The 26,405-nt window shown below is 33.7% G+C and overlaps 1 protein-coding gene across 1 annotated transcript; it reads right to left on the reverse strand.

Moving 5' to 3' along the window:
- Positions 1–2,736: 2,736 nt before the first annotated feature.
- Positions 2,737–9,528, reverse strand: LOC122310300 (kirola-like). The gene is made up of 3 exons (XM_043124181.1): positions 9,204–9,528; positions 8,840–8,943; positions 2,737–3,060 (listed from the first exon to the last, which is right to left on the reverse strand). The coding sequence occupies exons 1-3, from the start codon at positions 9,394–9,396 to the stop codon at positions 2,737–2,739; spliced, it is 621 nt and encodes a 206-aa protein (XP_042980115.1). The 5' UTR covers positions 9,397–9,528.
- Between the last annotated feature and the right edge of the window lie 16,877 nt (positions 9,529–26,405).

A 26,405-nucleotide genomic window follows, 5' to 3' on the forward strand; every position in this document is an offset into this window, starting at 1 on the left:
ATTGTTCGGGCATAAAAAATTCTGACCATTATTGTTGAAAATCTAAACTTTGACCGGACCATTTGTCACTGTAGTACGGAAACATTACAAGGTATCTTAGCCAATGAGATATTTTATATCAAAAATTTTATATGTAATTATATTTATGTATTTTTTATATATTCTATTAATATAATTAGTTATGTCATTTTTTTAAATATAAAATAATTAGTTTAATTAATTATATCAATAAAATACATAAAAATCACTGTACGTTACCGAATTCATTTTCAGAACTGCTATATGCAGTCAGCAAATGCAAGCGAGATGCAAACGGTTGTACGGAATGAATAAAAAAAAGTTATAAAAATAATTTTTTTCATATGAATTCCATATTAATTCATTTTTTTCAAAACGACTGTACGCCACTTGCACAACTACGACTGTAAATATCATTTCTCATTCATTTTATATATCTTAGACGGACTATTATAGTTCCTCCCACCAGTCGGCCACCCTTATTCCTTAAAGGCCCAGGGCCTATCGAAGCCCACCGGCCAACATTAGCCCTAAAGCAGACACCAATGGGTGCACTAGTAATAAATCCCAATGAAGAGGCCCGCTCAGGCATACTGTCATATCCGAGAGGCGACGTAACAACCCGAAATGGCTTCCATTTAACCACCCATTACTTGATATTACACAGTTCAAATAATGAATGCTTCAGGCTTTATTTTAAATAGAGGATTGAGTTATTGCAGAAGCTCTATCACTCTTTCCTGTGCTCTATAAAGAGAAAATTCACAATCGAACTAAGTTGAGCTAACTTTTGATTCACAAAAATACTATACAAGCGATCTAAACTAAGCGTTGAAGACGTTTAATATCCTTCAAACCTTCTGTAGTTCTTATGGTCGAGGTTGGCTGCGGGCGATCAACAGGATGCAAAGCACCCTCTTTCAACTTTTTTTTATTTTGGGTAATGATATACTAACAATAAATTTACAATATATACACAATTTTAAATATAATTATATTTTTTATTATATTTAAACACATCAAATCAAAAGAAAAGTCAAAATAAAATTTAAAATAATATTATTTTATTACATAATTGTATACAAGTTATTATTTAGAAGTAAGTTTATTATTTTATTTTTATTTTTTATTTTTGAAAGTACGGGAGTCTTCTGGACAACATTATTAGACATTGACTACTAGAAGAAAAATCTTGTTTGATGTTGTAAGTATGACTGAGTAAAGTGACTATTGACCAGTACTCCATTAGCTCTAGAAAGTAATTTTCTATTCAAAAACAATGTACCTAGCCTTCCTTTAAAGAACGCAAAGAAGTAAAACATGCAATTTTCTTACTAATAATCAAAGTTTCTTTCAAAGAATTCAAATTAGGAACCGACCAGATCTGGAGAGAGTTTTTTTTTTTTTTTTTGATATTCAAACTTAAAACTTCATTATATTAAAAAGAAGATTACAGACATAAATCAAATCATAAAGTTTGAGATAAGTCTGGAATACAATTTCACCATGTGGTGATACTATCAACCTGTCTACCATATCTAGCTAAGGAATGAGCAGCCATATTAGCTTTTCTATAAACATGTATAAATAAGCATTCTCCACATAAAGAAGACAACTGTTTAATTTCATGATAAAGACTACCATATATTGAATTTGACATAGTATCTTGGTTCAACGCTTCAATCACCATGAGACAATCACTTTCCACTTGGAAATGATGAATTCCCATGCCCGCACATAGTTGCAGTCCACGAAAGATAAATAGTAACTCAATGTGCTCAACATCTTCAACATCCGGTTCTAGAATAGAAACTGCCATCAACGTTCTGTCGGTACTATCTCGCAATATGGCTCCAGCTCCTGTGTTTCCAGCTTCTACACATAGAGATCCATCCACATTCAACTTTAGAAAGTCTTTTTGAGGTGCCTTCCATTGATAGAAGTCTTGTACTTGCCGCCTATGCTTTTTAGACACAGCTTTATAATTCTTCAACAAAGATAAAGCATGTTTAGCTGCATTGTAAGGAGAAACAACAATTTGTTCATGAAAAAATTTATTTCTCCTATACCAAAAATCCCAAGCCACAATGAAGAAGATAGATAAATTATCCCACATATTGGCCATACAAAGCTTAAGAGCCATATCAATAACATTAGAAAAAGCTCCAATATCTCGTCTAGGTAAAACTCTCAACCAAGTTACTGCCAATAACTTACAGCCCACCAATGCGTGGTAATTTGTTTTATATAGCCGCCCAGCTAAGATAAAAAAAGCCTAAAAAATGCTATATCGTAAAAATTCTTCATAAATTATTTTTAAAAACGGAATTTACGGCTGCACTTTTTTCTTTTTTCAATTTTTATATAAAAATAAATTATTTTTAATTTATAATCTTTGTTTTAAATTCCACGAGATAGTATGTAAGACTGACACATATTGTAATTCATTAAATAAAGAGGATAAAATACATGACAAAATTAAGGGCCGGGCCAAATTTAAACTTTATTATAATACTTACGTATTTCACGACTGTAAATATTATTTCTATAAAGTAATAGCCAATAATCCCTAGCTATAAGACATGATAAAGCTGAGAGAATATTTTATACTTTGAATGATCGGTACATACCAGAAGCATAAATAACAAAATCATGTTTAACATCATGACAACATGACCAACGTACTCTGATGCATCCATGGTCTTATTGAAATTCGATCTATAATATTAATGATTTTTTTTTTTTTTTTTTTTTTTTTTTAAATGTGTAGAGGTCTTGGTGGCCGATCAGATTGGCATCCATCTCTTTGGTAAGATCAACTGCAAATTGAAGCATTTCTTTTGGATCTGGAACATCCTCCTTCAGTTTCTCATATTCAAGTGTCCAGCGAACCAAACATCCCGTATCCTTGCGAGTGGCTTGAATAATGAACTTGAAACTTTTGAATGCCTCCATCAGTAATCCTCCTATGACCTTGAAAGTGACTGACAATTTTTCATCATCTTTGTGCTCATATATCTCCTTTGAAATTAAAGTTTTCCCCTCTTTATAGTGGCCACACCCAACGTACATTCCAAAAAAAAAAAAAAAAAACACTGATGAGATATATAATTAAACATGAAACCAAACAAGTTAACTGATAGTTTTATTTCTAAATAGCTCATATCGCACGAGGATTTTTGTTTTTGTTAAAAAAAAAAAAAAACAGTTAATTGGCAAGTAGTTCATACTTCATAAAATAAAGATAAAAGCTCACAAATTATAAGCAAATAAGAAAATTATATTTTGCATAATCTCATTTTATAACACAATTGAAAAAAAATAAAAGGAAAAGTTTATCTATATGTATGATTCTATGGACATAACCATATATGCTGATGTCTCAGCTATTAAAATTATAAAAAATTCGACTTGAAAAAGAAAAAAAACTGGTGAAATAGAACTACCACTCAATAAATATAAAGATTAATTCACGGTAATCTATCCTTTTATATTATCTTCGAAGACAACATTGAAATTTGGAGTCCTCAAGGGCAAAGATTGATGAAGATCTGTGCGTGGGTCTCCTGTTGAGGATATGAAACAGACCTCCTCAATCTCTTCTTGAAGTAAGTTAGACTGCCATTATCCTTTAGATCAATTGGCAACACCTTAGTTTCTCACTAAGAAAACTAATTAAGGATCAATTGGCAACACCTTGATTTCTCATTATATGTTTTATATCTCCTAACAGAATTCTGAAACTATATTTTAATTTGTAACTCTAAAAATAAGTAGTTAGAAAATAAAAGTACCATAAAGTGCGGAATCAAGTGAAGATAGAGAGAAAAGAGTTTAAAGATTAATGTCAAGAATTAAACATGAGCAGAGTATGAGGAGTCTCAGACTTCCAATGCATGCTATGCCAAAATATGAAATAAGAAAATATTGAACTAAAACTTTCAAATATTATTAATTGAAAGTAAATATTTAAACAAAAGACTTACAAGCTTGAAAATAAAGATAGAGGGGAGAAGGATGGTGAATTTAAGCTTGAAAGTAAGTAGTGGAAGCAGTTCTTGCTGAAGGTGAATTCGGCTAGAAAGTTCTGCTTAACAAATGAAATGAAGCGTCTTTTATAGAGGAAGGAAACGCTTTTGCAAATAGTGAATCTCATAAATCACGGGATGAATAGTGAAAGTGAATAGTGACTTTTTTACTATTCATCTTTCAGAAGCAAGCATTCATCGAAAGTAGTTTTGTCTTCTTTCGTCGAGAGTGAAATATTCTTTCTACACCAAAAGCACCAAAAGCAACTCTGTCTTATTGTGCTATCTTCTTGTGCCGAAAGCAAACTGTAATGAGTAAACCATCTTTCCGCCCCTAAAAAGTTGAAACTCCAAGGCTGAAAAGAGGCCAAATGGTCGGGCATGATTCAATCTCCCAGTCGAGGGGGATAGTCTTCTGAGTCATGACCGAAAATATTGTTGTAAGGATCAGAGTCTGATGAAGCCTCTGATTCTTTAGCTAATCCTTTACTGTTAGAGTTATCCTCGATGAATTTCTTTAACATTTGAGTAAATCTTTCTTCTTCAACTGGTCAAAATGAGACTTTTTCTTTGAAGAAGATGTTGAATATTGAGAATCTATAGAATCATTCTTCTTGGCTGAAGATGACTTTTTCTTATGCTTGGACGAAGAACTCTTTGATTCTGAAATTGAAGCTTGATCACTTAAACCTGGGATGGTTGGATATGTAATCAAGGCTTGTTTTGAAATAGGGGAAGGAAACTCCTCTTTGTTCTTTAGATTAGGAATTGCAAGAGGAAAGTCTGTTGAAACACGAGAAATAATGTCATCTGTATGAGAAAACTTATCCCACCATTTGACAAAATATTGGTGAACTAAGATGTCTTCATTTTTGGTGTATTGCCATCTACAAATCCAATGGGTCTTATATTTGGCATAGAAATGGAGTAAGGGAGGGAGTTTGGACTCTCTTCCTTTCATCTTAGGTGCACTGGAAATAGCATAGATCTAAGAAAAAAAGGATACAACTACGGACACGATAGAGGATTAATCCTCTATCGATAAATTTAAATATATATTTTTTCTCTTTTTTTTTTCACTTTCACTATTGTTTTAAATTATTTTAAAAATAGAAAAACATGTATTCATTTAAAAATACTTAATAGAAAAAATATTAAAAAAAAAAAGCCTTTCGGTAGAGAATTAATTTCGATAGAAAGTAGTATTTTTCAAGAAAAAAAAAATTGTCTATATCTTGTAATTAGAGGCTGCTGGCTATCTTTTCCTCTATTCTGTCTCGTTCAGTTCCCTAACATGTGCCTAGCTCCTTTCACTACTTTCGCCCTTACATGCAAGTAGTACTACTGCCGCCTATACTTAGACAATTCAAATTATCTGGCCTTGCCCAAGTTTCGATTCTTATTCTTTACTACAATGTTAGATGCCTTAATTTCCTAGCTAACTCCTAATTAGGCTTCAGGATTTTCCTTTTTGTTGATTTCATATTTTGGGCATGTTTAGTTTGAATAATGAGATGAGATAAAAATTCTTGTAATACTAATGAAATACTGTGGGAATAATAGTGAAATTGTTTGAGTTTAAGATGTTTTATTAGATTTTGAGAAAATTAGAGAAAAAATGTGTAATAAAAATATTATAAAAATATTCTCAACTCATCTCAAATATTCCCAAACGAGACCGTAACTACAATATCCAGAGACTATTCTGCCTAGATCTTTCACCAGAAGAAAAATCCTAAATATTGTCGACATTTCAGAAATATCACTACTAGAAGGCAATTAAATATATTACTCAAAGTACTGAAACTTGCCTTGGGTCCACATTTTTAGTATGTAAGTTGAGAAATAATATTTATAGTCATTGAATGAGCAAGTGTTATACAATTATTTTGAAAAAAAGGTAGGCAAATATAAAATTTACATGAAAAAATAAATTTTTAATGGTAGACTCCACTTTTTTCAAAAAGATTGAATGTACGGCGTTGCACAACTCATATTAACTATATTTAGTATTATAGATATTTCACGGAGATTGAACACTCCGGTAGGTCTAGAAAATTCAGAAGCAATGTATCTAAAATAATTCCTTCAAAGAACGTAAAAATTAAGAAAAGCATGCAATTTTCTTACGTACTAATAGTCAAACTTTCTTTCAAAGAATTCAAAGTTCGATCTGACCAGGAAGATGAAAACATTATTCGTTTTATAGCCCAGCTGAAAAAAGCCTAAAAAATGCTGATCTCCGAGAAATTCTTGCGTAATGGATTATTTACATGCCTTGAAGATTTTCAAAACTGCCATTTAATTTTAAATAGGGGTATTTTCTCGTATCCTTCTAAAAATGATATATTGTTTAATGATCTTCTTAGTTCTCACGATATGTTTTGGCAAAGATTTTCTGTGACACATTAATGTTTGAACCGTGTGGCTAGTCCTACGATCAAACGTCATTTTCTTGGGTCCAAAACATTTTCTTCAATGCTAAATATATAACTTTCTAATATCTTTTCTAATACATTTTATTATATATATATATATATATAAATTCTATATAATATACTATTATCTTACTTTCATCTTACTATATAAGATGTGGTACATTTATTACCATTAAATGATTTTTGATTACATTATCATTATTTAGTATCTAATAATAATAAATATGTCACATCTTATATAGTGATATCAAAATGATATCAGAGTGCAGTATATATAAGGATCGTCCAAATAGAGCTCCTACACCCAATATCTTTGGACAGAATCATCATGGATAACTTTCATGAGCTTCTTTGGAATTCCTTCCACCGATGTAAGACGTTCAATGGATTTAGCCTACACAATACTGTTGGGCTGTATGAAAATAATACAATATGTATATAGTAAACTCTAATTAGCATGTTGTGTTGGATCGGATCAATAGGTTCAAGAGATAAATATAGGAATGAGTGGTAATATATGATACAACTTGTGAACTGCACAAATATGATATGAAATTAGTGTGTTTTAGTTTGGGTATCCAAACTTTCTAATTTTACGGAAGAGTGATCTCTTTGTAGAAATTAAAATGTGAGGTAGAAGTCTTGAATCTAATCATTTGATGCCCTCGTTCTGCAAATATATATGAAGTGCTAGAGATATGGGAAATTTATATCTTAATTAATATATTAAACTCCCAAAAAGGATAATATTATACAACATGCGTGCTTTTATACATACAGTGTTTTTTTAATAAATTTTTTAATTAATTAATTTACTTTTTTCTCTATGTTAATAGGTTAGAAGAGTGTAACTGATTATTTTGCCACTGATTCAAGGCTTTTTCTTGTAACTTAGGTTGAGTTTGGATATTGAAAAGTGTTGAGATATGTTGTGAATAGTAATAAAAAAGTAGATAAAAAATAATAATAAAATATTAGATAATATTAAAAAGTAATGAATAGTAATAAAAAGAATAGAAGAATGATAGCTTTGCACATGTTTCTCGTGAATTACTTTCACCTTTTTTTAGAGTTAGTCTCTTGTCTTATTTATAAGGTTGTGTATAAATTTAGATATAAGTACATCACAATTAGTGGGATTTAACACAATTACAATTAAAGTCACATAGTCAACAATGGATGGCTAAGATGTGTAGAGTCAATTACAGGAGGGCTAAGATGTGTAGAGTCAGTTGCTTCAATAACTTGTAGATTAGAATCAGCTGCTTCAGTAGAGTCAGCTACTTCAATAGCTTCAATAAAAAGTAGATAAAAAGTAATAATAAAATAATTTATAGTAGTAAAACATGTTGAAAAGTGTTGAGGAATCTTAACATCCAAACACAACATTAATGTTGCCGGAGAAAACCATTTTTTCGTGCAGTGAACCCTAGAGGAATGGAGTGTTAGCCTTGTTTTCAGTAAAGATTAGGATGCTCTCTTGAATTCTCAATCATCTTTGGACAGCGTTCTCAACCAGACCTTAGGTCTAGACTGTAGTGCTGTACTCAGATTCTTAAGAACTTAGAGGCGAGATTCATCTTTCTCTCGATCGAGCAAGAAGATATGAGCTCAATGGAGGCAGGAAGTAGATCTATAAATTAATTTTAATATATATATAGTCCAAACAAATATAATATAAGCTAAAGCTAGTACGTACGATATCAACAAAATGATCGATCGGAAGCATGAGGAAGTTTCGTTCACAGGCTTATTATAAGCATAAATTGAGAGAGATGGATCAGATACCATATATATGAGTACATATAATGGATATATCCATCATTAAAGACACGAGGTACCTGCTCAAACTAAAAATACCAACAATACATTATGCAGGAACGGGTACCTTTTTGCGTACTTTCTTTTTAGAAAATAAAGGTACTTATATATATATATATATATGCTATATGCATATAATGATCATGTCTTTGTTCACATCTACTCCTGGCTGATCTTCATAAGAGTATCATCTATCTCTCTGGTAAGATCAGCTGCAAACGGAAGCAATTCTTTTGGATCTGGAATATCCGGGTTAAGTTTCTCATAATCAATACTCCAACGGTTCAAGCATCCCTCTTTCTTTGGAATGGCCTGAAAAGTGAACTTGATACTTTTGTATGCCTCTTCGACTAATTCCCCTCCGATCAGATTGAAAGTAACCGATAGTTTTTCGTCATCTTTGCTCTCTAGCTATGATCTCCTTGGAAATTACAGTTTTCCCCCCTACGAAGCCAGATCAAAAGAAAAGAACGGATGAAACATATATATATATATATATATATATATATGAAACCGTACAAGCTGCAATGATACCTTAATTAAACTATCAATTTCCAGAATCACCTCCGATCCCAAGCAACCAAAAAGATGAAATATATTCCATTTTCCCTTTCGAAAGTCCAAATTACCCCTAACAACTTTTAAAAAGACATTACAATCATTGTAAATTAAAAATTTTAAAAATAAGAAAGAAAGACCAAATTAATGACCAACCAAAAATTAGTAGTTTGTGGCTGTGTGATCATTGAAATTGATAATTTATTGAGAGATTGCAAATAAAAAATTGCGAAATGCGAACAAGACGCGAGACATATATATAATATAGATACAACAATACGTACCAATTAAGCATAACATGTGACAATTAAATAAGAGAAAGTACTTTTGTGGCCCTTACCGTGTGCGAGATGAAAGTTCACGACAGCACCCACATCTTCCCATTTACCTTCTACTAAATCAACCTTGGGTATATAGGTAGGGCAAAGTTTTGGTACATCGTACAATCGTTTCGCGTTTGCCTCATACATAGAACGAGCTGATGACTTGGCCTCTATTTCAATACTTAACTTACCAGACAGAGAAGAAGACATTTTTCCTTTCAATTATAAGACTCTGTGTCCAGGACACTACTCCTCTTCGGCTTTTATAGAAAAAAATGGGCTGGGTTTAGTCGACAAGTTCCTCATTCTCTTAACGCCAACTCGTGGAAATATCATGGACTTCAAAGTCACACTCGTGCCTTTGAAAATCAGGAGCCATCAAGTGCTCAAGTGGGTACTGTATGTTAATAAAGTCACACACGTGACTTTGAAACAGCAAGCTAGCCGACGTATATCTTTGACACGAGGGACAATTTCTTGTACTACTAGTCCTGGATGCGTTTGGAATTAAGAACCAGGTACATTCATTCACGAGATGATGTCTAGCTTGTACCAGATTTGAACAAGCTGTCTATTCGCTTTCACAATTTCTTTTTGTCTGTAGGGATACATTAATACTCCAGTCTGACGGATCTAATAAATTTCTTTTGTTTTGGTTGAATATTCTTCAAGATATTTTTTATCATGTAGACCGCCCACCGAGGCAAATATTTTAAAGAGATGTCTATATGAATCACACTGCCACTTTAGTAAGAGGATTAATCTAAATTAATCCTTTGTCAAACTTTTTGAGAGTTGTTAAAATTTTTTAGTTTTTTTTTGTAACTTTTAAGTGATTTTTTTTTCTTCTTTGTAGCATTTAAGACCATTTTTTAAATAAGTGGCGCACACACTATAAAAGACTCCTTATTTAGTGTCAGTTATTACTTGTCAAAATAAATCTATTCTCGTAACAAATAACTCATTATAAATATTCATTATTCTTGTACTGACGTTGCTTGTTGAATGACACCACAGAACGTTAATTGATGGTGATGTGGAACTTCTAACAGTTTATTAATTAATTATTGATAAAAGTTCCAATTTAATTAATTGTTCTCAGAACAACAAAGAATCCAGTAAAAACTATAAGTATTTAAGAATTAGGTCTTATTTGGATTCAGAACTAAACGCATCTCATCTTATTAAACTTTCTCAAATTTCTTAATAAAATACAATAAATAATTTAATTTTTTTAAATATCAAAATAAAAATAATACTCTAACAATATTTTATTCAACTTCATATTTCATCTCAACAAATGAAATATTTTTAAAGAGTAGGATAAATGAACTATTAAGAATGCTCTAAGAAGAGAAATATTAGAGATTTTAATGGTTAACTAATTATCTTATAGTGACCGCATGGATACGGCCAAGGACCACATTGGAATCAAGAATTTAAAAAGCCAATGACATCCTGGTGTAAATAGATCAGATGCATGTGTTAATTATGTTTACAGAATTAATGGATTGCCTTAGGATTATATGGTTTTATTGAAATTTGAATTAATGATATTGAATATTTATGATATACTTGATAAGAATGCTTGATTGATTGTGAATCGTAAAACTGAGTCATGACCCTACACACTAATAAGAGAATAATTCCAATAAAACTCCTCTAACCAATGTAAAGGAATTAAAAATGGAGGGGTATCCCTCAAGATGATAACAAACAATCAACAGCCTAGACGGGTTGTAAGTACCTTGGGCTGAAGATCAGAGCCTTTTAGCTAAGGGACATAATTTTGTTCTCAGTTGCAAACTGAAGCAATGCTTTTGGATCTGGAATATCCAAGCTAAGTTTCTCGTATTCATAAGTCCAAAGGACTTCTGTAACTTGAAGAATCAAGAACAGAGAACTAGAAACGTGGAAGAAAAAGTTTGAGAGGAAACTCAATGTGAATTTCTCATTAATCTGAAGCGAATGAAGAGTAAATTACATTTTACTTTCTTTACATCATTTCTAGTTATAGACATGTATGCTAACTAACTTAACTGTACCCCCATTACTTGGCACTTTGACTAATTTATCTCATCTGCATTTCAACTTAATTTAGCTGTCATTTGGAAACCTCATCATCCTTTGATCTTTTCTATTTAACTTCCCTTAACTTCAACTCCAAAGCTTCAATTTGAGTTTGTATATTCCAACACCCCCCCTCAATAGAGAAATGTATATTTATCATTCCCATCTTGCGGATCAAATGATGGAAATTGAGGGAACCAAGTGGTTTAGTTAGAATGTCTGCCAGCTGATGTTTAGATGGAATATGAATAATCTTGATTAAACCTTCTTGCAATTTTTCTTAGACCAAATGGCAGTCTAGTTGAATGTGCTTTGTTCTTTCATGTTGATAAGGGTTTGATGAAATTTCATAGGCTGGTTTGTTGTCTATATAAAGCAAAACAGCTTGTGGATGAGGAATTTTCAAGTCAGCTAGTAAGTAGATCAACCATTGTAGTTCACATGTGGTAGAGGCTAGAGCTCTGTATTCAAACTCAATTGAGGATCGGCTAACTGTTGGTTGTTTCTTTGATTTCCACGAGATAAGAGAGTCGCCAAGGAACATTGTGAAGCCAGTAACACTCTTTATGGTATCGATGCAGCCACCCGAGTCATTATTTGAGTAGGCTTTTAGATGAAGAGGGGAATGAGCAGATAGAAAAATCTCTTGCCCTGGTGTTGCTTTGATATATCCGAGAACCTTTTTAGCAGCTTGGAGATGATTACTACTAGGATTAGCTATGAATTGGCTTAGTGCTTGTATTGAGTAGGATATGCCAGGTCTAGTTATAGTGAGGTATAATAACTGACCCACTAATCTTCTATATTGTGCTAGATCTAACAAAGGAGGAGATGAGTCATTTGCACTCAGCTTAAGTGTAGATTCCACAGGAAATGCCAAAGGTTTACAACCTTAAAAACCACTATCTTGCAAGATATCTACGGCATATTTTCATTGGCACAAAGTTATGCCTTTTGTTGATCGAGCCACTTCAATCCCCAAGAAATACTTTAGTTCTCCCAAGTCTTTGATAGTGAAAGAATCATGTAAGAACTTTTGACAATGAGTATATCATCAAGATTATTAGAGGCAAGAATCACATCATCAAAATAAATCAAAAGTGCTATAAAACTGTTTGAATTATGCTTGATGAATAGGGAGGAATCAGACTTCCCTTGAATAAAACCAAACTAAAGTAAAGAGTATGACAGCTTGGAAAACCACTGTCTTGGGGCCTGTTTTAGACCATATAGGCTCCTTTTGAGTTTGCAAACTCTTGAATCAGTTGGTGAGGAGTACCCTAGTGGTAGTTGCATATATACCTCTTCATTTAAATCTTCATGGAGGAAAGCATTGTTTACATCAAGTTGATGTAAATGCCAATTCTTAATGGCAGCAATGGATAACAAAGTCCTCATTGTTGTCATTTTAGCCATAGGTGAGAATGTGTCAAAAAAATCAAGGCCTTCTTGTTGGGTGTAGCCTTTTGCTACTAATCTAGCCTTGTATCTATCAATTGTGCCATCAGTCTTGAATTTAACACGATATACCCACTTACATCCAATTGTAGTCTTATTTGGAGGTAATATTACAAATTCCCATGTTTTATTTAATTCAAGAGCTTTTATCTCATCTAACATGGCTGCTTGCCATTGTGGGTAAGAATTGGCTTGTTTGAAAGTCTTAGGTTCAAAAGTAGATGACAAGGCATAAGTAAAGGCTGCATGTTTAGGAGACAATTTATGTGTTGAAAGGAAATAAGCAAGAGAGTATGGCTTACTAGAAGAAGGAATGCAGCAACTGAAGGATTTTTGAGATGTTGAAGTAGATTGAGCCATATTACCACAATGAAAATGTTGCATATATGAAGGGTGATTCCTTATTCCTTCATATCTTCGAAAGCTTACAATTTCAGGATTAGTATGTGAAGTAACAAGTGCTGGAATTTCAGAAAATGGATTTTGTGAAGTAATAGATTCTGGAATTGCAGAAGATGGATTTTGTGAAGTAATAGGTTCTGGAATTGCAGAAGATGGATTCCATGAAGTAGTAGGTACTGTGAAGTCATGTATTAGAGGAAAATCAGGGAAGACAAAGGGTGTGTGAGTAGTGTTTGGAATGGAAGGAAAGACATTATCATGAAATATGACATTTCTGGAAACAAAAATTTTAAGAGTGAGAAGATCAAGCACTTTATATCCTTTGATATTTGGTGGATAACCAAGAAACAAGCATTTTGAGGCTCTTGGATGAAATTTACCTCGACTGGTGTTGAAAGGATATCATATGGTGTCTTATTATTCAGCACAGATAAGGGGGTTTGATTTGTGAGATGTGTGGCTGTCAATACACATTCAGTCTAGTATGTTAAGGGAAATTTTGATGGAAAAAGGAGATCACTCTAGCAACATTTAACAAATGCTGATGCTTTCTTTCAACTCTCTCATTTTGCTCAGGAGTTTCTACACAAAATAGTTGATGTATTATGCCATTTTCTTAATAAAAGGAAGGCATATTGAATTCTTGGCCATTTTCTGCTCCAGGTGTTTGTATTTGAGTATTAAATTGAGTCTGAGCATAAGCAATAAAGTTGGCAAGGCTTGAGTTTCTGATTTAGCTTTCATAAGAAAAAGTCAAGTAAATCGTGTATTATCATCTACAATAGCAAGAAAGAATTTATAGCCAGAATGAGAGATAGTAGATAATGGACCCTAAATATCACAATGCACTAATTGAAAGGCTTTATTTGAATTATTTTGTGATATAGGAAAAGATAGTTTCTTTTGTCTAGCTAGGTGATAGATCTCACAAACATGATTATGAGATAGTTTTATAGAAGAATCAATAAAACTAATGAGTTTTAATTTGGCAGAAGATAAATGTCCCAATCGAAAATGCCATATGTCAGGACTAATGGCAGATGTGTTAGCCAAAAAAGAGCTGTTTGAATCAGGAATTTCCTTCTGTGTAGTAGCAAAAAATTTGATGAGGTGGTATAGACCATTTTTGACTTTAGCGAGCCTAATCATTTTCCATTTGCTGAGGTCCTACAACACATATTTAGATTGAATGAAAAACAAAGCAAAATAATTTTCTTTAGTCAATCTGGAAGTAGAAATGAGATTAACATGAAAAGAGGGAACATAGAGAGGATTATGTAAAACTAAATCAGGGGAGATTTTAACAGTACCAATAAAAATGATAGGAACTGAGTGACCATTTGGTAAATGAATTGAAGAAGGTCTTGTTGGGATTTTTATAGATGTGAACAAATGAGGAGAATAGATCATATGATCTTCAGTATCTAATATCCAAGGAGAAGTATGATTTAAGGAGACATTAGCTAAATAAAGAATGAGGCTATTACCTGATGTAGAGGTAGTATTAACTGTAGGATTAGAATTGATGGGAGAAGTGGATAGAGTATTAGCAAGAGTAATCAAATTCTGTATTTGCTCTTGAGAAAAGAACAACATAGTTGGGTTGTTTAAGTTTTGCTCCATAGAAGATGCAATGTTTGCATTGGGCAATCGTGTAGAATTACTTCTCTCTCCTCGAGGCCCTTTCCATCATCCTGGATAGCCTACAAGCTGGAAACACTTATCTACAAGATTTCCAAAAAATCCACAATGGGAACAAATGACATCTGATTTGCCTTTGACTTTGCTGAACTTAACAGCATTTGAAGAAGTTTGTGTGGATAGTCGTGCATCAGCCATAGCATGAGAATCAAGAGGGATATGTACTGCATTAGTTAAGGAACGTTGGCTTTCTTCTTGTATCAATAAAGATGAAACCTTGCCCAATGATGGTAACGGAGAAAGAAGCAATAGTTGGCTTTGAATTGCTGAAAAAGAATCATGCACACCAATCAAGAATTTCATGACATAGTCAGTTTGTTGTTGATCAGCAAGGTTGTTCAACATTGCACAGGTCCATTTTTCCATAAATACACAATTACAAGTAGGAAGGGGACGATAACTAATATATTCATCCCATAGTGTTTTGGAAACACTAAAATACTCTGTGATTGAATTCGAGGCCTGAGAAATAGAACTTAAGGATTTTTCCAAGGCAAATACTCTTGGACCATCACTATGCAGGTATCGAATCTTTAATTCATTCCAGATGTCAGCAGCATTGTTGAAATTAAGAAGACTACCTCGAATCTCCTTTGTAATGGAATTCATTAGCCAAGAAAGCACAAGATTGTTTGCCCGTAACCAGGCAGTCTTAAGTTGAACATTAGCAAGGTTAGGTTGAGGCAAACTCCTATCAATGAAGGCAACTTGGTTCTTGACTATGAGAGCAATTGTGATGGATCGACTCAAAGCCACATAGTTGTCACTAGAAACAATCTCAGATACAAGAAGAGCTCCAAGATTATCAGATGGAAGCAAATAGTAATAACTTGAGGAATCATCAGAAAGATTCCCCAAAGGAGGAGAAGAGTCATCAGAAGATTCTGCCATAGAAGCAGAAGAAAGAAAAACAAGAATTATGTAGAAAGAATCAAGAAGGCAGCAGAATGTTTATGGATGATTATACCATGTAAAATTCTATAACTTGAAGAATCAAGAACATAGAACTAGAAACGTGGAAGAAAAAGTTTGAGAGGAAACTCAATGTGAATTTCTCATTAATCTGAAGTGAATGCAGACTGATTTACATTTTACTTTCTTTACATCATTTCTATTTATAGACATGCATGCTAACTAACTTGACTGTATGGATGTCATTACTTCACACTTTGACTAATTTATCTCATCTACATTTCAACTTAATTTAGCTATCATTTGGAAACCTCATCATCCTTTGATTTTTTTTTTTTTTGTTTAGCTTCCCTTGACTTCAACTCCAAAGTTTCAATTTGAGTTTGTATATTCCAACATGACTAAGCATCCCTCTTTCTTTGGAATGGCCAGAAAAATGAACTTGAAACTTTTGTATGACTCTATGAGTAATTAATCCTCATATCACGTTGAAAGTAACCAATAGTTTTTCGATGTGAACACTCTCAAATAAAGCTTTGAAAATTATAGTGTTCCCCCTTACAAAGCAAAACCAAAAAAAAATAAAAGAGAATCGATGAAATATATGTATATATATATATACATACATACAAATATATATGAAACCGTACAAGCTGCAATAATACCGTAATCTATATATCAATTTCCAGAATCACCTCACAAGCAACCCCAAACAAATGCAATTTATTCCATTTTCCCTTTCGAAAGGCCAAATTACCACTAACAATTTTTAAAAAGACATTATAATCATTGTAAATTTAAAATTTGAAAAATAAGAAAGAAAGAGCAAATGACCATGGAGATAAAATTAAAGAGTATTAATGGTGTCAACTTGTAATTGCATAGGGTGTATATTAAAAGTTTTTAGTACGTATAGTTTGTGGTGTGAACATTGAAAATGATAATTTAGTGAGATGATTGCAAATAAAAAATTGCAAAATGCAGGCGAACAAGACGCAAGACATATATACGTATATACAACAGGACCGATATTAATTTAAGCATAACATGTCATGACATGTGAGAGAGTTTATATTAATACAATATGTGATCATCAACAACAAGCTTTTGTTGCCCTTACCGTATACGAGATGCAAGTTCACGACAACAACCACTTCTTCCTAATGAATTTATGGTCTAAGCCAAGAAGTAAAGACACTAGGTGTTTGAAGAAAGACCTTTGTGGAGCAAGATTCTCTTTTCATTGTATTCAAAATTCTCTCACATAGGTTTACATCGCATTTCCACCTATATTTATACAAGTGTAGTAAAGAGTATAATCTGATTACAATTTGATCCTACAGTATACATTTACTCAAAATGATTGTAGTAGAATATTCTAAAAAGGAGACAGGTGTCATGTGCTTGGGTATTCATTTGCTGCAGAGTGGGAGTGCTGCCTTGTAGTGCTATCGTGCTCATTGGAGTCATTTTCTGCAGCATATGTGTCCTTTGTTGCAAAGTCTACTGCATAAGAGTTAGATGCCTTAATACTTCCCATTTACCTTCTACTAAATCAACCTTGGGTATACAGGTAGGGCAAGGTTTTGTTATCTCGTACAATCGTTTCCCGTTTGCCTCATAAAAAGCACGAGCTAGTGACTTGACCTCTATTTCAATACTTAACTTACTAGATAGAGAAGAAGACATTTTTTCTTCCAATTATAAAGAGTTTACAGTTGGCTACATTAAAGAATCAGAATCAATTACAGAATATTACCACAAAGGCAAAGCATTGGCTGATTCGATGGGTGCTGCCTGACAGCCACTCTCTTCCAGTGAGTTCTCAGTTTACCTCCTTGTAGATCAGGCTTTGATTATGATGCCCTTGTGACCTCTCTTACAACTAGAGCTGCACCCCATACTTCACATCAAATATAAAGCTGTCTACTGAACCATGAATCTCGCCTCTCTCACCAAACAACCACCCTTCTCAGTGGTAATCCACTCTTTGCTATTCTTACCACCAGTCAGATGCACTCTGCCCCATCTTCTACATCTTATCGTCCCTCAAATCTTGGCCGAGGGGGTTGAAACTCTAGGGGTTGCCATGGTGGCTCCTCTCACTCCTTCTCAAACAATGACCCTCGGGCTTTATGCCAAGTGTGTAATAAACCTGGTCACTCAGTGATTATTTGTTATCACCGATTTAACTATAGTTATCAAGCTTCCCTTCCCAATTTGTTCACTGTAAATGTGACTACCACTGGACATACACCTTTGGCTCCTCATGTTCACTCGTGGTACGACTACCACACACTTTACCCCCGATATTGCTAATTTGAATATGGATTCTATGTCTTATCAGGGAATGGACCAAGTAAGCATTGGAGATGGCTCCACCATGCCAATTCAAAACACTAGTTCTAGTCTTCTTCGAACTCCATCTCGTAGTTTTCTTCTTTCACAACTATTACATGTTCCATCTCTCACTAAAATTTTGCTTTCGGTCTACCAGTTTTGTTATGATAATGCTGTGTATTTTGAATTTCACTCTACATAATTTTTTGTAAAGGATATTCTTACTCTGGCGGTTCTACTTCAGGGCACCTTTAGAAATGGTTTGTATGTCCTAGCTATGGATTCCGACAGTCCACCTTTGGTTCCAATTTGCCCTCAAGCATACCTTGGTGGACGTACCTCCACTGATCATTGGCTCTATCGACTTGGCCACCCATCACCTCACACCACTTCTCTCATTGTTCTATGCTTTCAACTTCCCGTGCACAACAACAAACCAGTCCAACCATGTTCCACTTGTTTTCAATCTAAGTTACATGCTCTTCCACATCCCATTTCTGCTTCTAAGTCCAAGAAAGCTTTTGAATTAATGTTTCTAGATGTATGGGGTCCAGCCCCGGTTTTATCTTCTAATGGATGTAGATTTTATTTTTTGGCGGTTGATGATCACACAAAATATATTTGGTTGTTTCCTATTCAATCAAAATCCGATGTCTCTTCTATCTTTGCTACTTTTATTCACGTTGTAAATAACTATTTTTCATCTAAAATCAAAGCGGTTCAATCTGACTTTGGTGGTGAATTTAGACCATTTAAAAAAATTCTTCATGATCAAGGCATTGTCCATTGCATAACATGTACTTATTTGCATGCTCAAAATGGCACGGTTGAGAGAAGTCATCGTCACATTGTTGAAATGAGACACTCTCTACTTGCTCATTCATCTATGCCTCTTAAATATTGGTCAGAAGTTTTTCAAACATTGGTTTTTTTAATAAATCGGATGCCAACTCCAATTTTACAAAGCATACCTTCGTTTCAAGCCTTATTTAAAAAAATCCCAAACTATAAATTTTTAAAAGTGTTTGAATCGGTATGTTGGCCTAACCTAAACCATTCTAATAAGCATAAAATTGATTTTAGATCAACGCATTGTGTTTTCATGGGATATAGTCTTGACCATAAGGGATATATTTGCTTACTTCTATCTTTGGGCTAGACTTATATTTCTAGAGACGCTTTATTCAATGAATCCCATTTTCCTTTTTCCACTAAGCCCAATTTAGAAGCCTCATCCACTGCCCAAAACTTTGGACATTCGGGTTTCCCTTCTCTACCTATAACCATTTAACAGCTTACCTCTCGGCCCACTGCCCACCCACTAAACTTGCAACCATGTGTTGACTCGGGCACCCACCTACTCTAGGCCCATCCAACCTGATTACGTCCAAAGAATAACACGGTAGTTGTAGCACAGCTTTAGAGTGTTGATTCTACAGATAGACAATTTAAAAGAATAGCAGAAGGAACAAAGAAACTAAAGAAAAATATTAAATAAGTAATGGAGAACAAAAATTAATTTTAACTGTAAATTAAAGTGAAGCAAAGTGATTAACGGAAAAAGTACTCAAATTTGAAGAACAGTAGAGCGTCAGGAATCCCTTGCACAAATCCAGTATTTTAATTATTCTTAATTTATTGAATAACTCAATTAGGAACTCAATTCTCAAAATTCCTAATCGAAAGGTATAGATTTATAAACTAAAATTAAATCAAATGTAACCATTTGAAAAATCATTCACTACTTTTAAAATATGTAAATTACTATCCCTATTGAGAAAATTCAACGATGACAATATACTCATGGAACGATATTACAGAAAAAAAACTAAATCAATATAGATAAATAATTGATCCAAATATAATCAAAGAACTAATTCATTCAATAGAAAAAGTATGACTGAATCCATAAATAGAATAAATTATATGATTATTCGGAGAATAAATCATCAACAATGAATTGAGAATAATAAAACAAAAGAGTTTTAGAAATTGAAAATCAAATACATGAATTAAAAATAAATTAGAAATACCATCTAATATGCAAATTCATCCCTAACCCTACTTGAGAATTTAGTTACCCATAAACATAATGGACAACAAGAATATCCAGAGAAATATGAAGCAAACGGCAGCCATGGAAGTGATTTTTTCCTCTCTTTAAATCTGCCACTTGTGCCTCTCTTCCACCCTATTTTATGCTAATGATATGCTTATATAGGGTAGGAAAGAAACCCTAATGTCTTAATTTTCTCATAAAAAAATTGACTAAATTTTAGGACTCATCTTAACAGCCACGTACATCCTTAAGGAGTTCGAATTTGGAAATCCTTATTAGAGACAAAGATAACCCTTTACGATAGCTTTCTAATGAATCAAGAATCATATCAATCCGATATGTGAGTCAAAAGTTATTGTCAAAATACTAAAGTATATCCAAACTGTCTCCTGGCAAATTTGGGATTTGGACTTCTTACAGTTTCCTTTTGTGATTTTGTTTTCTTTTTTTTTATTGATTCAAATTGATCTCAAATCCCATGAAACTCCTCCTTTGAATTTGATTGGGTTTTGACTTACTTTTTTATAAATTCTGAAATTAAACATAAAAAAATTGCTTAGGAGCATCCAAACGTAAATAGAAACTCAATTCAAGAATACAAATTAATTCCTATAATTTCTATTCACATTTTAGAATTTTAATCCAATAATAGGGTATTTAGAGTGCACTTTCGTACACTTATCACACCCCCAACTTATTCATTGCTAGTCCATAGCAATTTGCATGTCCAAAGCAATGGAAGAGATCAAAGAAAATCACACATAAAGGCCATCAAGTCACATTTTCTAGATTCACATATCAAAACAATCTAAGGAATCCGGGAACCCATCAAGATCAATCCACCTATAGCAATCTATAGAGTGTGCGTGTTCTCCAAGCCATAATAATCTTACCACTAACTTTGACACATGCAACATCAAGAACGTCTCAAGCAAAATGTTCAATTCCATAACTCACGGGTATAATAGTGTTTTGTGTGAGGGCTCTCTCTTTGGAGTTGATAATGGGTGTACACGCACTCTCATGAAAAATTAGGCAATTATGTACAAGCAACAAGCAAACATTGATCTTATGATAGGAACAGTAACAAATGAGACTTCCACTAGTTTTTCCAACAGCTTACGTAGGATCAGAATGATCAATATAAAAGGTTGTAATGTGACTTGGGTTTGGGGCTATATGAAAAAAAAGATGAAAAGGGATTCAAAAACTTCCAAGTACATACAAAACAAATTTTATTAATTATCTTAATAGACCACACTTCTCACTTGATGTACTCTCCAACTTTTCAAATCATCAAATAATAATGATTTTCCTTCTTCTTTCTCTTCTCTTTTTTTTTTCAACAATTTGATGGATAAACACATGCCACTTTGGTATTCTTTCCATTTCTACCAACCTTTTTTTTTTCTTTTTTTTTTTTCTTTTGGAGCTCACTCAATTAAACACTTTGCAACTTGTACTCTTTTTTTTTTTTTTTCTTCTTCTTCTCTTGTTTTTTTAATTGAAAATAATAAAAAAAAAGAAAGAAAATGAAAATTCCACACCTAGAATACAGTTGGAAGTAAAAAGGGTAAAAGAATTAATGTATAGGTTATACTCCAATGTGGAGAAGTATGGATGATATGGGCATATAAAAAAAAAAGCTACCTGTGTTAATTGGCTCAAAGTTGGCTACTAGGGGTCTATGATGGAAATGATTAGCTTGAAAGGCTCAAACATTGATCCTAAGTTGACCTTCGTCATATCCATAGTATATCCACCATCTTACCACAAACCAGGTAATGATATTTTCAAAAGAAGTGCCCAATTCAATAGATCAATTAATGCTTATCACAATTTACTGCATTTGTATACTCTCAAATCCTCTCCAAACTCACATGAATACTTAAACAAAAGAGTTCTCTAGCTACATGCAGTATCAAACCACCATCTTATCACAAAACTTGGATGAATGCATTAAGGGTTCTATGAATGTTTCAGCAAAAATGATTATAGTGGATTTGGTGAATTCATGAAGATAGCTACGAATGAGAATGAGTATACATGTGAAAATGATGGACATGTGATGCAAATTAAAAAAAAATTGACACATGAAAATATGCCATAGAGTTCCAACAAGCATTTTAAATACTGAATTTGCACCACCACACCTCAACTTAAATGAAACATTTTCCTCAATGTTTAAGAATCAAAATTGAATGGGGAGTAACTAAAAATGGTAGAATACACTTGATGAGTGACGTGGGTGGCTCACTAAGCATCAAAGATGGTAACCTGAACTGATAGAATAAAACTAACCTACAAACAAAGACAAAGAAAACAATAGCAAACAAAAAGAAAAAGAAAGAAAATAAGAAAAAATAAAAATAAAACAAAGCAAAACAAAATAAATAAAGAAAAATATACCTGGGTGGTGTGGTCAAGGTTGATAGACTGGATCCACAAGTGAAATGTCTTCCACTTCCGGAACTTGCCTATCAATTAATACTTGAAGGCATTGACTATTTACGTTAAAGATCTGACTATTCTTAAGATCTTCTATTTCTACCGCCCCATTTACAAAAACATTCTTTACTACAAAATGGCCAGTCCACCTAAACCGAAGTTTTTCTGGGTGCTTATGGAATCTAGAATCATATAAGAATGCTCGATCATTTGACTTAAACATTTTTCTCAAAATATTTTTATCCTGAAACACTTTCATTTTAGCCTTATAGATTCTAGAGTTCTCATAAGCATCATTTCTCAATTCTTTTAACTCGGTCAACTGAAGTTTTCTAAACTTACCTGCTTCTTCCATATCAAAATTGAAATGCTTGATGGCCCAATAAACTCAATGCTCGAGCTCCACAGGTAAGTGGCAAGGCATTCCAAAAACAAGCCAATAAGGTGACATGCCTAAGGGAGTTTTGAAAGCTGTACGGTAAGCCCAAAGCGCATCAACCAGTCTTAAAGACTAATCTTTGTGATCTGGGTTGACCATTTTTTCTAAAATTTTCTTAATTTTCATGTTTGCAAGTCTACCTATCCACTTGTCTGGGGGAGGTAGGCAGTAGAAATTTTATGTATCATCCCATATTTTTTCATCAAAGTTTCAAAAAAAGGGTTGCAAAAATGTATACACTAATGATAGCACGTGGTGTACCAAATCGAGATAACACACTCTCTTTGAGAAATTTAATTATCGTCCTATCATCATTGCTCTTACAAGTTGCTGCCTCTACCCATTTTGACACATAATCTACTGCCACAATAATATATTGATATCCAAAAGAAATAGGAAATGGTCCCATAAAATCAATGCCCCAACAATAAAAAATTTCAATCACTAAAATTGGGTTTAAGGGCATCATTACGACGGGATATAACTCCTAACTTTTGACACTTTTCACATGAGCGACAATAAATATTTGCATCCTTAAATATGGTGGGCCAATAAAATCCACACTGCAGAATTTTCGCTGCAGTTTTCTTCTTTGAAAAGTAGCCCCCACAAGCTTGGGTGTGACAAAATTTCAAGATGCTAGCAATCTCTTCATCAGGGATGTAACGCCTTAAAATTTGGTCAGGGTAGTATTTGAAAAGAAAATGATCATCCTAATAGAAATTACATACCTCAGTTATGAACTTCCTATTGTCCTGAGCGCTCTAATCCATCGGTATCTCACCTGCAGTCAAATAATTCACAATATGAGCAAACCATGGCAGAGAAGTAATAGATAGTAAATGCTCATCGAGAAAATCATCCCTGATTGGTAGGTGGTCAGAGGTGTCCTCAGATGTGAGCCTTGAGAGATTGTCAACCACCACGTTCTCCACTCCCTTCTTGTCTTTGATGGTGATGTCAAATTCTTACAAAAGTAAAATTCATCGTATTAATCGTGCCTTAGCATCCTTCTTTGTAAAAATGTACTTAAGGGCTACATAATCTGTAAAAATAATAATAGGAAAGCCAATCAAATACGCATGAAACTTATCCAAAGCAAACACTACAGCTAGCAACTCTTTTTCAATGGTGGAGTAATTCATCTGAGCACTATTTAGAGTTCTACTAGCATAGTAAATGACAAAAGGCTTTCCCTCCCTTCGTTGTCTAAGTGCAGCACCTACAGCAAAATCACTTGCATCACACATAATCTCAAAAGGTAAAGTCCAATCAGGTGGCTGCATTATGGGTGTTGAGGTAAGCTTGCTAATTAGCGTTTTAAAGGCCTCTTGACAATCTTGTGTCCACTCAAATGGGGCATCTTTAGCTAGGAGGAAAAATATTGATCTAGATATGTTGGAAAAATTCAGTATGAACTTTCTATAAAAGCCCGCATGACCAAGAAAGGATCTCACATCCTTTATCGTCCTATGTGTAGGCAACTTAGAGATTAATTCAATCTTAGATTGATCAACATCTATCCCCTTAGAAGAAATAATATGCCTAAGACACCTGAAGATACCATAAAGTGACATCTTTTCCAATTCAAAACCAATTCCTTTTCCTCACAACGATTCAACACCCTCTCTAAATTCAATAAGCATGCATCAAAAGAAGATCCAAAAATAGTCAAGTCATCCATAAAAACTTTCATGCAATTTTCAACCATGTCACTAAAAATGCTCATCATGCAATGTTGAAAAGTAGCAGGTGCATTACACAATCCAAATGATATTCTACGAAAAGCATAAGTACCAAAAGGACAAGTGAAAATGGTTTTATCTTGGTCTTCTAATGCAATTTCAATTTGATAATAGCCAGAATAACCATCCAAAAAACAATAGAAAGGATGACCAGCCACACGTTCAAGAATTTGATCAATAAAAGGAAGAGGAAAATGGTCTTTCCGGGTGGCAGCATTCAATTTTCTATAATAAATGCACATCCGTCACCCAGTCACAAGTTTTGTAGGGACTAGCTCTCCTAGGTCATTCTTCACCACAGTAACACTTAACTTCTTAGGAACAACCTATGTAGGACTTACCTATTTACTATCAGCAGTAGAATATATGATTCCTGCATCTAATAGTTTCAACACTTCATTCTTCACCACTTCTTTCATAGTGGGATTAAGCCTACGCTGGGGGTCTCGACGAGGGCTAGTTCCTTCTTCTAAATTAATTTATAAGAATAAATTAGGGGACTAACACATTTTATATCAGCAATGCTCCAACCTAAGGTTGACTTATGCTCACTTAGGGTTCGAATTAATTTCTCACCTTGAGACTCAGACAATTCAGATGAGATAATAACTAGAAAAGTATCACCTGGACCAAGGAAAGCATGCTTTAAACCCTTGGGTAGAGGTTTCAATTCAACTTTGGGTGTTTCCAAACTGGAAGGAATTTGTTTTTCACTTTTCTCATGCAACTCCTCAAACTTTGGTTGCCATGCCCGAGTGCTATAATTCTGAGTTTTATAAAACAATAGCACAAGTATCAACTACATCAGATGACTCACTAATAGAATCAAACTTAGAATTAACAAGAAAATACTCAAGGGGATCAAAATCATGAGCTAAAGAAACTCCCCCATCCATGAGTGAGTCAATCATGTATGTCTGCTGGCTCTCATCATCGTCTTTTGGTTGTTTTGCAATATGAAAGATATTCACCTCGAGAGTCATGTTTCCAAAAGAAAGCTTCATGAGGCCATTCCTGCAATTAATAAGAGCATTAGTATTGGCAAGGAAAGGCCTGCCTAAAATCACAGAAATTTTAAAAGTAGTATCAACAATAAAACTAGTGTCAAGGATTAAGAAATCAACAGGATAATAAATTTAATCAATTTGAATTGGAACATCCTCTACCACACCCCGGGGTACTTTGACTGAATGGTCAGCCAATTGCAATACCACAGTGGTTGGTTTGATTCCTCCCAACCCCAACTGCAAATAAATAGAATATGGTATTAGATTCACGCTAGCTCCTAAATCTAGCAAAGTTTGTCCAAAATCATGATTTCCAATGCTGCATGCAATGGTTGGGCAACCAGGATCCTTGTACTTGGGAGGAATCTGTTGCTCAATTACAGCACTAACTTGCTCTGTCACATGGTGCGTCCTCTTAACTGTATACAAATCTTTAATAACTTTTGCATAAGTAGGAACTTGTTTAATAACATGCAAAAGAGGGATGTTAATTTTTACCTGTTTTAGGTTCTCCAAAATTTCATTGTTAGGATCCAAAGTTTGCTTATTCAGTTTTAAAACTTGAGGAAAGGATACCTTAACTGGGCTCTTTATTACCTCGGCTTCTTTGGGCAGCTCGGCACCATTATTGCTTTGAT

This window comes from Carya illinoinensis, chromosome 5, assembly GCF_018687715.1.
Source record: "Carya illinoinensis cultivar Pawnee chromosome 5, C.illinoinensisPawnee_v1, whole genome shotgun sequence".
Lineage (NCBI taxonomy): Eukaryota > Viridiplantae > Streptophyta > Magnoliopsida > Fagales > Juglandaceae > Carya > Carya illinoinensis.

Bases quoted from the DNA above. Each gene is read 5' to 3' on its own strand.
- LOC122310300 (XM_043124181.1), bottom strand. From the start codon at position 9,396: ATGTCTTCTTCTCTGTCTGGTAAGTTAAGTATTGAAATAGAGGCCAAG. The intron at 8,944-9,203 runs GTAAGGGCCACA...TCTTTTTAAAAG, and splicing joins GAACTTTCATCTCGCACACG to TTGTTAGGGGTAATTTGGAC. The intron at 3,061-8,839 runs GTATCATTGCAG...CACTATAAAGAG, and splicing joins AAATTGATAGTTTAATTAAG to GGGAAAACTTTAATTTCAAA.